Genomic DNA, 17,697 nt, shown 5'->3' on the forward strand with positions numbered 1-17,697 from the left:
AAGTATTTAGAGTGGGTGGGTCTTGAGGAGCGGGATTTAGAACATTTATGGGAGAGGTCCCTAGGGGCTTTGTTGATGAGGCATTTGAGAGTGATAGCAAGTGATTTAAAAATGACGCGCTCACAGATTGGTAGCCAGTGTACTCTCGATCTTGCTGTTGAGATGTAGTCCCTTTTAGGGATGCTGAGGGCATTGTTTTGTATGATTTGCAACTTCTTAATGTTAGCGGGAGGACGATCTGCACGTCATCTGCATATAGGAAATGCCTTTGTCATCAAGCAGGTCGAACAAGGGCTTGGTAAATATATTGTACAGAGTAGGAAACATTCAGGAGCCTTGTGGGGTCAGCGGTCACAGGTTGAAAAAATCTCATAGTCCTTCCTGATAGGAAGGAAGAAGTCCAGGCAATTGCTTCTGGGGAGTAGTGAGTGGCCGAGGCCAGGTGTTGGCATAGAGTTTGATGATCCACCAAGTCAACGGCGGCACACAAGTCAAGCAAGAGTAAGAGAGCCGAGTTACCAGCATCTTTGATAATGTCCAATTGGTTCTTTAGGTCTAGTAATGCATATTTAGTGCTGTGCCATAGGCGGAAGGATGATTGACGCAGGCCCAGGAGGTTATTGGAGTCCAGATTGTGTTGAATCTGGATGTATGCTGCTCGGGAGTTTCAGGAGGAACGGGATAATGGTGATGTGGCAGTAGTTTGTAGGTATGCTCGGGTCCAATGATGTTTTTTATAGGAGGAGAAGGACCCAGACGTCCTTCAGGCTGGAGGGTATTAAGCTAGAGGTGAATGAGGCATTGATCAAGGTAGCTATGAATGGTGCTAGTGGGCCATCGCAGTCCTTAATGACTGCTGCAGGGCAAATTTTGCCTTGGCAGTGGGAAGGATAAAGACTTTTGATGATCTGGGAAGCCTTTTGCTCTGAGATCAGTTTGAATTTGAATGGGGGCCGGTTTTGCTGGGGAGGTTGGACATTGGTGGGAGGGGTCATAGAGTTGGTAGTTGTCAAGTTTTTTTTTTTTACTAATTACCTTTCTTTGGAGTATGTCAACTTCATGAAGAAGGGCATTTTGTATGTTCGTGCACCAGATTTTGTCCTTGGTGCAGTTGGCTAGTGGAAGTCGGGACGATTCCAGGTTGCGCATAATGGCATAATGGCTCTAGTACTAGATTTGGCTTTCTCAATTCTCATCTTGTTTTTGTGGAGGATAGCTAATTTATAAAGTTTAGCTGCCTTTGTTTGGCCCTGATGGGGGATGTTTCCACTTCGATTCGGCCTGCCGTTTGAGTATGCGAAGGGCATTCAGATCTGGTGTGAACCAAGCATTATTATGGGCAGCAGATTTAGCTTTGCACAAGGTGAGGGGGGACCACTTGGTTGATGGACTGGGTGAGTGAGTTGTTGTACATATTATGAATTCTAGCGCATGCAGAGAATTGGCGAGGGATAGTGTGTTGGTGTCATTTGGGTCATTGAGTCCCAAATTGAAGTCGCCCAGCAGAATAGTCTTGGATGAGACCTTCGAGCTAGAGAGGAGGTGGAGGATGCATTCCTCAAACATGTTGATGGGGCCCGATGGAGCAGATGTAGAGTTGCAGTTGAGGTATATGACAGATAGTTTGGTAGTGAATCTGTATCCTGAGGAGAAAGTGTGGTTATTGATTTCTCTGTGTAGGATGGAGGTTCTAGCTATGAACACCCCCTGCCCCCTCTGATGACAGATCTATCTGGACGATAAATGGTGTAGTTAGCCAGTATAGCTAGAGAGGGTGGGACCTGCTGCATCATGCAGCCCAGTTTCCGTTCCTGCTAATAGGTCAAGGTTATTCACTAAAATCAGGTCAGCAATGTCCAGTAGGCGGGCAATGTGTGACCTGCCATTTACTAATGCACACCTCAGCGGTTGCCCAGAAGGCTAGTCGTTATCACACCTTTTCGCAAATGGCTTAGTGTTGTTGCAAGCATTTGTTTGGACGTTCTGGATTATAATGGGGATGTCATTAAGAGGGGTCTGGGCAAAGGTGCAACGGCCGTCAACAGGTAAAACCTGGCAGGCTGCAGGCACAGTTACAGGTGGCTTGCCTTTCTATAGTTAAGTGGCAGACAGTATGGGGCATAGCAACCCCCAGCAATGAGGCTTTGTCTATACGTTTGATTCAGGCAGAGGTGTAGCAAGGTCAAGCATACAAGGTTTAGGAGGGGCGGGCCGTGATTTCAATGTCAGAAGTGTTATACCGTGAGGTGTGTGTGTGGAGTAGATTGTGTGCTTGGCAAGCTTTCTCACTTGCTTGTTATGGTCGGAAAGGGGATTGGCGGGATTCTGATATGTGTGGGTGGTTCTTGCTGCAAGACGCAAGCGTCTAGCGAGTCCCTGGCAAGGGCACAGTGTGAGATGTCCCTGGGTGCTGGTGTTCGCCATTTCCGGATTCATTAAGGGCCACCCTTTAGTTGGAGGGTTGAAGTGGGTGTGCGTTCTCAGGCAGAGCAGTCTGTCATGACCTGTACATAGTCGCAGGATGTTAAGTGTGCTTTGTACTACTGTCTTACAGTAAGAGGCACGTAGTGGTAGGCAAGTGTGTAAGTAGGAGCGTGTGGTTGAGCGTGGGTGTCTCAGGTAGACACTGTACTCCGGTTTGCATGGGCGGCTTGGCTAAGAGACTTTAAACAAGCTCATCACGTGTCCTGTTCCCACGAAAGATTCACTGGGAGACTGCGGGGCTTCTGAAGCAAATGACGGGAATATGAGAAAAGACTGGAGTTGGATTTCTGCTTTCTTAACATGTAGGTCTGAGACGTTATTTAGTCATTTGAACCTTAAACAACAACCAGGTTGAACTGCTTAGGTGGAACTCTCGATGCATCAACAGCTTTCTAAGCAAAGATTTAAATCCAGTAGACATTTCAAAGTATGCCATAATTTTCTTGCAAGAAGTGTGGCTATCTACACCACCAATCTTCGACAAATTCTCAATTCACTTAAAGAAGGCTAAAAAGGAGACAAAAGGGAGGCCCTCGGACGGGCAATTAATTGGTAGAAAAAATATCTGGGGCTTTACAATTACAGAATGGCCAACCCATAATGACTCTAGTTTGGCCATCAGTGTGCTTAAAGGCGATTTCCACCTCCTCCTGGTAAATGGCTACTGATATCCGTTGCAATGAGTGAAGTAAAACTCTTTGAAGCCTTGCATGCTCCAAGTACAGTGGTATAAGGATATGAAAGTAGAAGATATAATTATTGCTGATGAGTTAAATTGTCTGTGTCCAGATGTAGTCTGCTCAGAAGAGTTTAGGTTCATCCCCATAACAATCAATCAATTGAATAGGAGGGGTGTAGCTTGGGCACATTTGATGGATAATAAGAACTTTGCAAAATTGAATGGACATGTGATAGGAAACATTCCAGCCCAGCCCACATGGAGGAGGGGCAAGAGCCATTCAACTATTTATTATAACTCCATATCCAAGACATTGATTAATAGAATAATCTCACTAACGATACAAGAAATACCAAAGCGCTACCATGCTCGTCTAGTCAAACACCCTCACAAACCTTAAGATACATTCTCAATAGTTCCCTGAACCAGTGTCGTAAGTATCATAAGGTTACCTTGAATCTAAGAGATGGAGCTAATATGTTGGCAACTCTCCATACAAAAGATACTAAAACTTTTTGGGACTACTTAAACAATTTGGTTGGGAAGATAAAGGTACTACAAACCAATCCCATCGCTGAAATCACATTGGTAAACCACTATTGAAATTCTTTCCCCAAATTGCCTTCCACTAAAGTACTTTTCACAGACAAGTATTTACTGTCCTGGAATGGTTCCTTTATGATGAGGGACGTGGAATACAGGATCATTAACAGCAAAGACTAAAGAGCCAAGGGCCTTGATGACTTGTCCAATGCCATGTTGTGGAAAAAAACCAAGCTATGCGCCAAGTGGCTTCAACCAGTCTATTTAAACATCATAAAAGAAAATAAACTTCCGGAAACATGGCATAAAAACTATACTGTCCCCATTCTCAAAAAGAGTGACGTAATGTACCAGGGAACTACTGCCCAAGTGCCCTCCTGGATTCTTCCAGCAAGACCTTTGCCTCCTTGATCCTAGATGATTTGATCAGGTCAGCCATAGAGGCTAATATGTTATCCCAAACGGGGTTCAGCAAGGGCATGGAGACAGACTTGAATGGTCTAATATTACAATTATTGAGAGACTAGGTCTACAAGTCTAAGGGTTAATCTCTACATGCAGCTTTTCTGGATCTCCACACAGCATTCAATGGCGTTGACCATCAAAAGCTGTGGAATAAACTTTGGAGCATACACATCCTGGGAGAGCTTTTAAAAATGTGAATGCTCTTATACTCGAACAGTTCACTCCAGATTAGAACTAATATGGGTTGGTCATGCACAGAAGAAATCACTACCAGAGTGCATCTGTGGCAAGGCTACGTACTATCTCCTTGCCTGTTCAATCTCTATATGAGTGATCTAGGCAAGGAGCTAGAATCGACAAGAGCTTTTCCACCTAACAACGTAGTCATTTTCGATCAGACTAGCATTGGTCTTCAGCATGGCCTCACAAAAATGGTGGAGTACCTAACCAATAACAAAATGAGGATTAAAATCAAGAAGATGGCTATGATGATCATGACCTTTACAAATATTAAGCGAAAGACGGGAGCTAGCTGGCATACATATGGCAAAGAAATGTGTAATTCTATCATGTATATAGGGTGCGCGGTTAACAATACTATTAATATCTCAGAGACAAAAACAAGGTTCCTAGGCAAAGTATCAGTTGTTGTGTCACAATTTTAGAAGATTAAGGCTAACTACTGTGGGTTCACACTTATACCCCTCCTTAACTATTAACAAAACAGATTATTTTCTACGGATTAGGAATTATGGACCTACCAAAAGAAAAAGATCTTGACCGTATGGAAAATATTATTTGGAGAAGTACCTTAAGCCTCTGAAATTGTGTGCCTATTACAGCTGTAGGGATAAAACTAGGTACTCAATCAATCTACACTTATGTAGTATTAAGGAAACTTATGATCCTACATACATTTATAAATCCTCCAGAAAAGCTCATTGTACAAAAGCTAGAATAAATTCCACTAAACAGTAGCTCTAATATCTTAAACCTTTTTCAACACGAGTGGATGAGTAATTTAACAGCAGTAGGATGTAATCAGTAGCAGTTAACATTCAGCCCTTAAGAAGCGATAAGAAAATAAGAGAGTTTGTCTGGGTGAAACAGTACGATAAACTGGTGTAATACAGCTCCATTAAGGAGTATAGATATATCATTCATCGTTATGACACAATCCCCTGTTACTCAAATCACTCAGTTGGTCCAATTTATAGAGAGATATTTAAGCGATTCATACTTAGCCAACTGTGAACATTAGATGGGGTCCAAGAAAGGCCATTGCCAGAGAAAAATTGATTTGCCGTATATGAACAGGTGCTGGGAATAATGGACAACTAGAAACATTTGTTTTTATTCTGTAAAGGCACGTTTGATATCCGTAACATTTTAAGTCGTCTCCATACCGATTTACGGGTAGATTATGACCATGATTATGTATTGTAAACATCAATTTTATACGAGCATTTTATAAACTAGTCAAAGCTGAATGGTATTAAGAGAAACAATGACCCTAGTTTCTCGTCTCCAGGTAAACAAGGATCTGTATGGTAGTGTAATAATAATATGAATGTTCAATATGTTATGGAGGTATCTTTTTAATATGTGCATGAATGAATTAATGAATCTAGGAATGTTGTACAAATGTCTGTACGTTTCATGAATTTGTGTATGAATTTTACACATAAAGGTTATGTTTCAGAAAAACGCATATACAAATAAATACAAAAAAATAAAATAATCTCAACCACCCGTGGACACCGACAGACAGTATGCCATCATGCAAGGACCCTCGCAGAAGGGTTCTTACCTTATAAGTGTGCCTTGGCACAGTTCATAGTTCAATTCGCCAAAAGCAAAAGATGCTAACTCCCTCGGGTTAATGTCTTGTGGTGACTTGGAACAATCACAAAATTGCGTATACCCAATCTGACACCAACCTGTGGAAACAATGAAAATGTTATAGACTCTGACAAGAACGTTTCACGCCTTCTTAACATCATTACTGTGTATTATAATTATATAAACCTGCAATATATTCACTGTATAATCATCACTGAGACAGGTCTCCTTCAACCCCACTCAAAGGTGCAATATTTTCTCCCAAATGATTGTTATTCTTTCCTCCAATTTGAGGCCCTCATGAAATGGGCTACTTAGTGTTTGTTTGTTTGTTTATTTATTTGGTATAGCGCAGAACCAAACCCGAAAGGGTAGCTGGGCGCAAACAGTACAAGTAAGCTTAAGGACTTAGTTACAGGAGAAATGCAGTTGATACAGTTCACATTAGAGCGGGGGGTGGGTATACAAGAAAATGCAGACTACAGTTCAGAGAGTACAGGGCAGTACAGGAAAAAATACGGTTGATACAGTTCATATTAGAACACAGGGTAGGTAAGCAAGAAAAATGCAAGACTGCGGCTCAGTCAGGTTGAACAGAAATCATTCATCTAGTTACAGTCATCTAGTATCGTTAGGGGAGGTCAAGCTAAGTGTCATTGGCACGTATCCAGGTGAGGACTTTTCGCCTGAAACTGGAGTAAGTTTGGTCCATTCTGAGATCTAGCGGGAGTTTATTCCAACTTTGCGCCGCTATGACCGGGAAGCTAGAGTCGCCAGCTGTACTCTTTTTGTATCTAGGCACCACTAGGGTAAAGGCGTTAATCAATCTGGTGGGACGGTTTGAGGTTCTCTTGTGGATTCTGTTGGCCAGGTAAGGGGGGGCTAAGTTATTAAGACATTTGGAGGTGAGGGAAGTTTTGAGGGCGAGCCTGTCTTTGATTTTTAGCCAATGGATATTTTTCCTAGAGGTGGAGATATGAGCTCTATTAGGAATCTTTAAAGCTACTCTAACAGCGTTATTTTGGCTAGTTTGGAGTTTGTCAAGGATATACTTGTTAGATCCTGCATAAAGGGCATTGCAGTAATCCAGCTTGGATATGATGAGAGCATTAGCTAGTGTAATGCAACTAGTCTCCGTTAGAAATGGTCTACATGCTCGGATCAATTTGCAAGTATATGCAGTGGAGGATGCTAGTGAGTTTGTTTGTTTCTTGAAGGTGAGCGCTGAGTCAAGATAAACCCCGAGGGTTTTGACTGCAGGCATCACTTTGATGACGTTATTGTCGATGTTAAATGAGGCATAGTTAGGGTCAAGTTTTTTAATGGCCAGCTCTGAGCCGAGGATCAGTAACTCAGTCTTATCGTCATTCAGGCAGAGGCCGTGCGATGCCATCCATGCCTGAATGAGGAGATATATCCTATTTACTAAGGCTGTGTCTTCCAAGAAGTTGCCCGAAAGGGGGATTAGGATCTGTGTGTCATCTGCGTAATTAGTGTAGATGACACCCAATCTGTCCAGCTTGTCAAACAAGGGCTTAGTAAAGATGTTATACATCGTCGGAGATACACATGATCCTTGAGGAACACCGCATGAAACTTGTGTGGGATCAGCAGCTGCTAGGGGGGAGAAGACTCTCATTGCCCGGTTTGCCAGGAAGGATTGTACCCAGGTTATGGCATCACTTGAGAAATGAGCTGGCAGAACTTAGGTGATTGCATAAGACTGCGTGATCTACCAAGTCGAATGCCGCCGATAAGTCAAGGAGGAGCAGCATAGCCAATTTACCATTGTCCTTCAACTCGTCAATTTGGGTCTTGAGGTCAATCAAGGCTGTTTCAGTTCCATGAAGGGGACGGAAGCCAGATTGCCGTGTGCCTAGTAGATTGTTAGTTTCTAAGTAGTCCTGAATTTGCAGGTATGCTACTCTGTCAATGATTTTAAGTAGAAATGGGACGGTGGTGATGGGTCTGTAGTTTGTTGGTATTGCAGGGTCCAGTGTTTGTTTTTTTAGCAAGGGAAGCACCCAGGATTGTTTGAGGTTATTAGGTACTAGATTGGAATTGAAGGATGCATTGATGAGTTTCGAGATAAAGGGGGCTAAGTCTCGAGCTGCATCTTTGATGATTTGAGCCGGGCAATTGTCTCCTTTGCAGTTGGAAGGCTTTAAGGATAGTATAATTTTTTCTGTCTCCAATATAGATATTTTTCTGAAGCTAAATAGGTGAGGGGAGTTGGGTTGGTTGGGAGTGAGCTGTGGCTGCGGTGTGGGTTCCGTTGGCAGGAGCAAGGATACTTTTTTGTTCGCAATTTTAGTTTGGAGCAGGCTGATTTTACCCGCTAGGGCATTTTGTATATTGGTGCACCAAAGCTTATTTTTAGGAATGTTGTCAGTTGGGGGTATGGGTGATTCCATTTCTCGGAGAATGGAGAATAGCTCCTTGGTGTCCGATTTGGCCTTAGATATTCTATCATTGAAGGTATTTCTTTTAGTACTTATGATTTCCTTTTTATATTATTTGGCGAGGGTGGCTAATTTAGTTTTGTTCTCCTCAGTGGGCGAGTGTTGCCAAATTGACTGCAACTTTCTTTTTTGAACTCTGAGGTCTTTCAGGTGAGGCGTGAACCAGTTGTTGAGGTGACAGAGTTGTTTACTTTTACGTATCTTGGTAGGGGCAATCAAGTCAAGTGCCTTGATCATCGTACTGTTGTAAGCTTCCACAAGCGACGTGGGATCTGTAATGTTATCTAGATTGTTAAGAGTAGGGAGAAGGTGGGGTAGGAGTTGTTCTGCTGTGATGTCTTTTTTGCTTCTGGTGGGGAGTGGCGGGGCCATGAGTATAGGTTTAGGTCGGATAAGGTCTAGTGAGGCATTGAATACAATTAGGTAGTGGTCGGTCCAGGATTGCGGTATTATGTTGGTAATGCTAATGTTGCAATTCCGATCAGCAATCCAGTCTAGGGTCCTACCTTTGGCATGAGTAGGGGAAGAGACTTTTTGAGTTAGGGCGTAGTCATTCAGAAGTGAGGCGACAGATAGGGCATGTTTGTCATTACAGTCATTAAAGCCCAGGTTGAAGTCTCCCAGTAATAGTATTTGAGCGTGGTCTTTAGTATTGTTGGTTATAATACTTGTTAGGTCGTCTTCGAAGGATCCTAGTGGTCCAGGTGGTCTGTAAATGACATGCATGGTGAGAGTCCAGTTACAAGAGGTGCATTTTGGCAGTAAGGAGTTCACATGATGGGAGTGGCAGGGTGGTAGCGAATTTAATAGGTAAGGTGGATTTATGGTTGATGGCTAGGCCATCTCCTTTGGTGTTGGCTCTATCTACTCTTAATAGTTGGTAGCCGTCGGGTATAGCTAGCATGATGGCAGGGCCAGCCGCCTCATGGAGCCATGTTTCGGTTATGACTAATAGGTCTAAATTTTCATTAGTTAAGGTGTCTGAGATTTCTGTGGCATGGGCTATCAAAGATCTTGCATTGATGAGAGATCCAGTTAGATCTAAGGTACTTGTTAGTTGAGTCGAGGGGGGTAGTTTATTTTTAGTGGGAGCAGCTCTTTGTAAGGGTGACTGGTTGGTGGTTGAGGGAACAGGGTGGAGAGTGGCGGATTTGGGGTGTTGCGAACGTTTGTTTGCTAGATCGATATAGCCTCTATAGTTGTGGTAGGATGATGGTTCATGAAGACGGGACAGTCTTGCCCTCAGTCTCATGTTTCTGTCCTTAGCAGGGTATGAAGTCACGGATGCAAGTGCCATGGTGGTAAGGAGGCTCAGTGCAAAGTGTAAGGTGTGGTATTGGGTAGTTTTCATTATGGTTGTGGGCAAGGAGGAGTATAAAAATAGGCAGGTTCAGGCTATAAGTATAGACTAAGGCTACATGCGGAGGCGTGTATCAATATAAGGTTTTGGCAATGTGTGGGGAGATCATGTATAGGTAGGTAGGTAAGCTAGGCAGGTACCAATAGGCTATGATCTAGTGATAAGAAACAACTACAGTTCTCTTTAACGATCCAGGAATCATTAACAATATATACAATTGTAGATGAGTAACTATCAAAACAGTAATATAGTCCACTGACAGTTTAGGAGGGCCATTTGATAGACCAAAGGTAGCGTAGTTTAGGATGCTATGTCGAACAACAAGGTGACATGAACTCTACTGTTGATATATGACCATCTACAGTTTTTATGTTGTGCATGACCCATTCAGCATCGCTTTTCCATCCCCGTTGGCCGGATGCACGGATGATGGATAAGAGGGGCATAAGGGATGCATAGACCTAGACAACATGGGCCAAGACAAATGCTTGGGATCATACCTCTTTAGCCCATCTTTAGTGTCACCCTGCATTGTGGTGAACGACTCAGGAGACCAAGGAGCAGAGCAAATGCTGTATGCCACTGTGGTGTGCTAGTGGAATATTTGTATTTATATTTTATTGTATTTATTTGCTTTATGCCAAAGCGCTGAACACCCGAGGGGAACGGAGGCCATCACCTGCCCCTTCAGAACGGATTATTAATATGACTCTTATTCCATTGGGGTGATGTTATAACTCATTTATTCACATCTGTAAAGCGCCCAGGAGCCCATGGGCATCGTGGCGCTGTTTCAAGACAGTGGGCTTAGTTACATAGTACAGTCTTAGTAGTAGACAGGAAAATACATTTTTAGTTACAACAAACTAAGTGATGGATTGACACAGGGTGGGAAAGGGGGAGATGGGATTTAGTTGAACAGAGTCGTTTTTAGGGCTTTTCTGAACGCTGAGAGGGAGGGCTCTGTGAGTTGGGTAGTGCGTTCCAAAGTTTTGGTGCTAAGTGAGGTAAACCAATACACCCTGCTTTGGCCCTTTTGATAGAGGGAATGCGTAGTATGTTGGCATGGCACGTTCATTTTTGGGCGTGTGTTGGTATCTTTAACAATGCTATCGGATAGGTAGGGTGGAGCGTTGAGTGAAAGACACTTATGTGTAATGGTGAGGGTCTTAAATGTGATCTGATCCTTCACTGGGAGCCAGTGTGCGTCTCGCCTAGCTTGAGTGATGTGGTCCCTTTTCGGTATATTTAGGGCTGCTCTAAGAGCATTATTTGAATGACCTGGAGTTTGTTTCGATTCTTTGCAGGGAGAAAGTTACAATAATCTAATTTGGCTCCAATGGTGGCTCTGGCTATTGAAAGGCGGTTTTGCATGGAAAGGAAAGGTTTAACTTTGTTGATAAGCTTAGTGGAATGGGCAGAAGCAATGGCACTAACCTGTCGCGTCATAGATAGTGTGGAGTCTAAGTAGACACCCAGTGTCTTGACTGATGAAGAGACAGGGATGAGTGAGTGGTCTATGATGAAGTTACAGTATTTATGATCCAGTTTAGCTAGTGTTTCTTTGGGACCGATGATGATCTCAGTTTTGTCTCCATTGAGACATAGTCCATTTGTCGCCATCCAAGCTTGGATCGTGCTATAGATTAGATGGAGGGCTGCAGCGTCCAGGTCATAGGAACCTGAGAGAGTCAGGAGTACCTGCAATAGGAACAGTGAAACATCTTAATGTGGTAATGGGTTCCAATGTAAGCCGAACACAACACTGCCCCTTTGTTGGATAATGTCTTGCTGATTTGGGGGATTTTTTGTGATAGCATCCTAAATATACAATGGCTAATGAGTGCCGCTGTGACATATTACTTGGCTCAGATGGCTTATTCTACTTTCACATTTCAGGCGTAAGTTTTTTTGATGCATTTTTAAACCACCATCATTCTGCTGGTGTTTGCTCCACCCCCCAAAGTTCCAACCACCAGGCTGTCATACTATAGGACGCTGATGATCCCTAATAAGGGCGACACCAACATGGAGTTGTCTGCAGCATTGAGAACTGTCTGTCTAGGATTAAAGATGCTATTATAAAATAGCACTGCAAGACAAAGAACATTTTTGGAACTACATGCTTGCATTTGAGGTAATGTGCATACTCACAATCCTTTGCTCATGTGACTCTGAACTGGTGGTGAACTTCCAGTGATGGCTACTGAGTGGCACTGTAGCATGGCTCATGGCTTATTTGATCATTCTTTAAGGATGTCTGTTCACTGGTGAATTGGCATGCGCCAACCCCCATACTCACAGATTTCTTTAACCTGAGACCCGGCTTTCTCTCTCTTCTAAAGTTGTGCTTTAATTGGGCCCTCGGTCACAGAAACAAGAAGTAGGTTGGCTCCAAGCCCCCCATGGTTTGGCAGACGTGACAGACATTTTAGCTTCATATCCAAATACTGTAGCTGTCCAAATGAGTATATAGTGTAAATGTTTGCAAACACTTTACCGTTAAAATTAAAGTGGTGAAAAATGAACTTGTCTGTGCTCTGTACCTAATCATAGACCACCTATTGTTGGATTTAAGGATTTGTGGTCATTATTTTGTTCAGAATAGGCGCTATGATGCAAAGCAGACAGGAGTCTCCATTGCTTCTATTTGTACCATTCCCCTTGTTGTAGGGGTATTTTGAAAGAGTACAATATGAGTGTATTAGACTGTCTGTTTGGAAGGATCTATGTGATCACTGTGCCCCCGTAACTGCAACGGCCGGAAATGCTGACACCAGTTACGGCGCGGTGCAGTGATCATATGGATCACTGTGCCTGCTTCCCCCGGCCTACATTACCCAAACTCCACTCACCTTTAGGGCAGCACATGCAGAAGTGTGCCACCCACCCCCTGCAATCCCTGCAGCGTCAGCTCTTCCCACTAACATGGGTTAGAGCTGACGCTGCAGGGTGCTTTTTTTTCTTTTTTCTGTTTTTTTTCTTACGTGCCCCCCGCTTTCCAAAATGGTAAGCGGGGGACACCCCCACAACCCTCTACCCCCATTACTGCGCCCAGGTAGAGCGGGGGACACCCCCGCAACCCCTGCTCTGCTTGGGCGCAGTAAATGTCACCCTCATTTTGTGCACCTCCAAAGTCGCAGTGACTGCGGGGGCGCACAAATGAGGGCGACATTTTGTACAATACCTATTAGGAATGGTAGCCTATTGAAATAATGTATATGGTTATTCTACATTTTGATAATGTGCTTTGTTCAGTAAAAGGAAAGTGTGATGGAAGTGATAAAGTAGAAATTAACAATTTAACATTTTATAAACAATCAATTTACAATGTTAGTAGAATTAAAACATTTTCTCCTGGGAAATAGCTTCTCTTACTAAGAATGCACACCATTGTGTTTTTTTTAAATGTCCCTTCTTGGAAAGGGTCGTGCTGAGACTAACACCAATGATGTGTTTCTTCTGTGAATTCCAAAATAACGTTTAACTGTGCACGCTGGACACTGCTCGGCTGGTTGAGTTGCTGAATGCATTTGATATAGTGTGTTGGGGTGGTCAGGAAAGGTCCCAACGACAAAGGTGGGTTCATGTTGCGCGTGTCATATTGGTGACTGGGGATGCAGCAATGCTAGCGCGAGTTTGCAATTTTGTATACGTATCCAGTATAGCTAAACGTGAATGGGATATGTTACTTTAGTGTTGCTTTTGTTTAAGTTAATACATATTAGATTTGCACGCGCATAGAAAGACAAATGCCAAAACCACCAAATATATATATATATTTATATATATATATATAAGATTTGGCTCTGAGTTATGTGGCAGGATTTGTGGCTTGGTAAAGTGTTATTCCTTATACAATTCCACACTGTTTCACCAATCTGCACCACATTTAGTATAGTTACCTGTTAGGACCCCCCGGACATTACTGGCTACATGACATTTGGACACCCCACTCCTTTCCCCTGATTTCACTAAAAGTCACAATTTGGTTGTGGCTTTGTGGCTTAGTGAAGCGTTGTTCCTTATATATTCCACACTGTTTCACCAATCTGCATTAAATTGTGCATACTTACCTGTTAGGACCCCCTGGACATTATTGACTACATGAAATGTGTACACCCTACCCCTTTCTCTGCATTTCAACAAAAGCCCAAATTTGTTTGTGGGAAGGGAAACAAAACATTCATGAGAGTCGAATGGACTTGAAATGCGAAGGTGAAGGCAGGTAACATTCCAGATGTTTCCACATTTTTGCTGCATCAGGTGAAATTACTTTTCCAGAGGATTTTTGCGAGATGGTGCCTGCCGACGATGCCCTAAACCATGTTCAGCGGGAATAGAAACAAAAAATGTTTCTAAACTAGCCGTAAACCATGTTCACCGGGAAGGGAACAAAAATGTTTGCTGCATCAGGTGAAATGACTTTTCCAAAGCACATCAAGCGATAAGCAAATCGGAACAGAAACCTACAGGATCAGTGTCATCATGTCTGTCTAGGAACCCGTTCGGAGAACGGGTGCTTCTGCTAGTGAAATATAAAACATGATCTAGACAGGGTGTGCTATGAACTGCCTAGAAAGTGGGCAACGAGGCAGTTTCATAATGTGCATGCAAGGAAGAGGATTGGTCATAGAGAACCTGCTGTGAAGAAAATATGACAGTTATTAAACATGCATGCACACGGATATACATGCACAGGGAATTTATAGATCTGCATGTATTGGGTTTTTTGTAAGTGGATTAAAAGGCGGCAGTCAGGGTTTTCCCGAGGTGAATTTTAAATGTCTTTGAGAAGCTGGTTTTGCAGAGTTTCAGAGGCCAGAGGAAGGGTACATTATTAACTATGACTTCGCAGATGGTCAGCTTAGCTAACAAACCAGTTAGGGGATTCATGGCCTGGCAATATCACGAAAGCAGATGCAATCTCTTTTAAATGCAAAGGAGCTTGAAGAAGAATTTCAGCCATTTTTCTGACCAGCAATAAACATGGAGTGAAGTATCGCTCGAGGCCAGAGTGTTCGATACCCAGCGGTTTCGGTTGTAATTGTACGATGTGCTATGCATGCTGAAATGCTAGTCATTTAGATTAGCGTGTTCCAGGACACCAGTAAGGTTGGGGTGTATGAGATTGTTATTGTCAGTTCAAGGGGAACCTGTTTATTTTGCTTTTTTGAAATATCCATACAAAACATGTGCAATTATGTTTAAGATTAAGAGGTTTCAGGCCAGTTGTGATTCATAATGAATTATGTTTTTATATGAATGTGTAACAATGTGCTGATGTCATGACCTACCATGGACGAATCCCAAAGAGGGGTATGCTATGAATACGATCTGGAGATGGTAGTTATGAATGGGAATGGAAGAAGTGGAAAAAGATAGAATTTCTTTAAATAGGTTTTGTCCAATCACATGTGAGGGGTGGTTTGTGATAAAACCTAAGGGAATATTTTAACTGTTGCAAACATGTATATAATGTGTCAACATATGCGATTCAGTGAGACGTGGGCTATTTTGACTCAACCAGGTCATCTAGCTCTTACTTGGACGATTGTATAATAAACTTTCAAATGTGCACTTGTTCCTTAAGTGGTGGTCCTGCTTGGTTAATGTGATCACTTTTACACAACACATTATTTTTAAGAAAAACAGACAAGCAGGGTCATCACCATATGGAGGAGAAGTGGTAAAATGCGGCGGTACCGCTATTACTGCCACATTTGCCGCTCCACCCAATCCGTGTTCCAGGGCATTCAACTCCAGCTATGAGCTGGAGGTGAATGCATCAGCTTCAAGGCCATTTTTGGCGCTATTACCACTGGACCCAATGGGAACGGGGACTTACCGCCCCCTGCAACTCGTGATCTGGTGCAAATTGCAGGGGTACGGCCCAACGCAATTAGCGTTACCGCAACTCGGTCCAGCACAATTTGCGCCAGATCCCGATTTGAAGACTGTGGTAAGTCCCCGCCAAAGGTAATAGCGCCAAAAATGGTCTTGAAGCCAGCACATTCATCTCCAATTCAGAGCTGGAGGTGAATGGCCTGGAACACGGGGTTGGGTGGAGTGGTAAATGCAGCAGTAATAGCATTACCGCTGCATTTTACCATTCCACCCAACTCGTGATGACCAAGGGCTTCATCACGAGTTGAGCGATATCTGGGCGTTATTAACGTCGAGCGTTATTAGCGTTAATGTCGGGCATAGTCGTGCAGAAACCGCTGTATCACAAGTCGGCGGACACACGCACATGTTCCTGGCGTTAACGCTAATGCCGCTCTAGACAAATAATGCTAACACCTGAAATCCCAGCCAAATAGTATTAGCGCCACCCGCATTGCTGTGCGGTAATAGCATGCAGGAAATGCGTTGCCGCTGGAACGGGAAACACCGGGAAAAATCGTAAGCCCCTGGTAGCCACCAAGAGAAACTGTAGCAAAAATATATCACAGGAGCGTGTAAGGGGAAAGTCAGCTCAGGATCGGATTCATGAATCTAAATTTAGCGAGTCTGAGCTCAATGTCCTTGTCGAGGAAGTGATAGCCCATTATGAGAAGCTGTATAGGGCCCAACAAAAAAAAAAAAAGAGCTCAAAGCGCTGCAACATTTGTGCCGGCATCAGCAAGAATGGGTCTCCAGTCAGCCGTGTCCCCAGGAATGGGGAAGACTGCAGAAAGCGCTACAATGACCTGCGGGACCGAGGCATTCTAGCCCAGCACCGGACTGACAGAATGGCAACCGGTGGAGGATCACCACCACCGGAGCTCATGCCATGGGAGGAGTGGTGCAGCAGCATCATCGACATGGCAGGGATAGAGGGAGTTGGAGGAGTGGAGGCAGGCGCTGCCACCCAGGAAGCCCAAGGTGATTGAACCCCTCCCAATACCAAATGTAATGTGAACAGCCCACCGCACCATCCCCCAGTGTGTATATCCATGAGCCAGGCATTGTGACTGGGTGCAGTGTGTGGGAGCCACCATAGGAACCCACAGCAGCACCCACGTGCCAGTGCACCTAGGCCAACCCTGTGATCCAGAACTGTGGAGAGTGCAGCCATGGGACACATCCAAGTGTCATGCAACACACAGCCATGGCGTGGGCACAGCAGTGCACATTGCCAGCTGGCTGTGTAAAGCAGATGCTTACCAGACAAATGCCCACGCCAACAATCATCCCCTGCTTTGCCACCATCAGGAAGCCACATTCCTGTGTACCCCCTCGCTCACCATGCCCCATATATACCAACCCACTGCAAAATTCAAGCAAGCCAGGCCCGCACATGAGTCCAACCACCCGTGCAACCCCACCCTCTTGAGTACTGCAATGCATGCCAAAACATGTCAGCAAATGTGACCTGATGCCCTCCTCTATGTCCCCTACAGGCACGTAGGAATCACCTGAGGCATCCAGGGAGGGTGAGGTAGCGGGGCTATCACAGAGTTCCCAACCATGCCTCCACCAGCACCCCACCAAGGGGCCAGAATTGCACACCAAGGCGGAAGACACATCCCCACCACTCCACACTGCAGCAGTGCCATGCCATCACCAGGGGCCAAGCCCTTCAGGGACACGCCAACAGTAATGGCCCAAGCTTCCAGGACCACTCCAACACTGAAGGCTCAAACTACAAGGCCTGACCAAGAGGAGGCTGTTGAAGGGGCCCCAATAACAACAACACAAGAGGGAGGGGCCCCCACACCTGAACACATGCAAGTGCCGGAAATTAGCACACCAACGGAGAATCATGACCATGTGGAGGTGCAGAGCCTAAGGCCACACTGCTGGGCATGCCGTTGTCGCGCCTACATCCCAGTGGCTGATGAGGACACACCCTCATATGCCTCATCATCAGGCAGCCC

At 44.2% G+C, this 17,697-nt stretch overlaps 1 protein-coding gene across 3 annotated transcripts in view; it reads right to left on the reverse strand.

Moving 5' to 3' along the window:
• The window catches only part of CXCL16 (C-X-C motif chemokine ligand 16), a 273,289-nt gene that overhangs the window by 153,304 nt on the left and 102,288 nt on the right, over positions 1-17,697 (reverse strand). For all 3 annotated transcript variants that reach the window (XM_069646606.1, XM_069646603.1, XM_069646604.1), the window contains exon 2: positions 5,982-6,111. In XM_069646606.1, the coding sequence (XP_069502707.1) occupies positions 5,982-6,111 (130 nt within the window). The remainder of the gene's footprint in view (positions 1-5,981; positions 6,112-17,697) is intronic.

The sequence above is a fragment of the Ambystoma mexicanum genome, chromosome 1p (genome assembly GCF_040938575.1).
Source record: "Ambystoma mexicanum isolate Mex_15411 chromosome 1p, UKY_AmexF1_1, whole genome shotgun sequence".
Lineage (NCBI taxonomy): Eukaryota > Metazoa > Chordata > Amphibia > Caudata > Ambystomatidae > Ambystoma > Ambystoma mexicanum.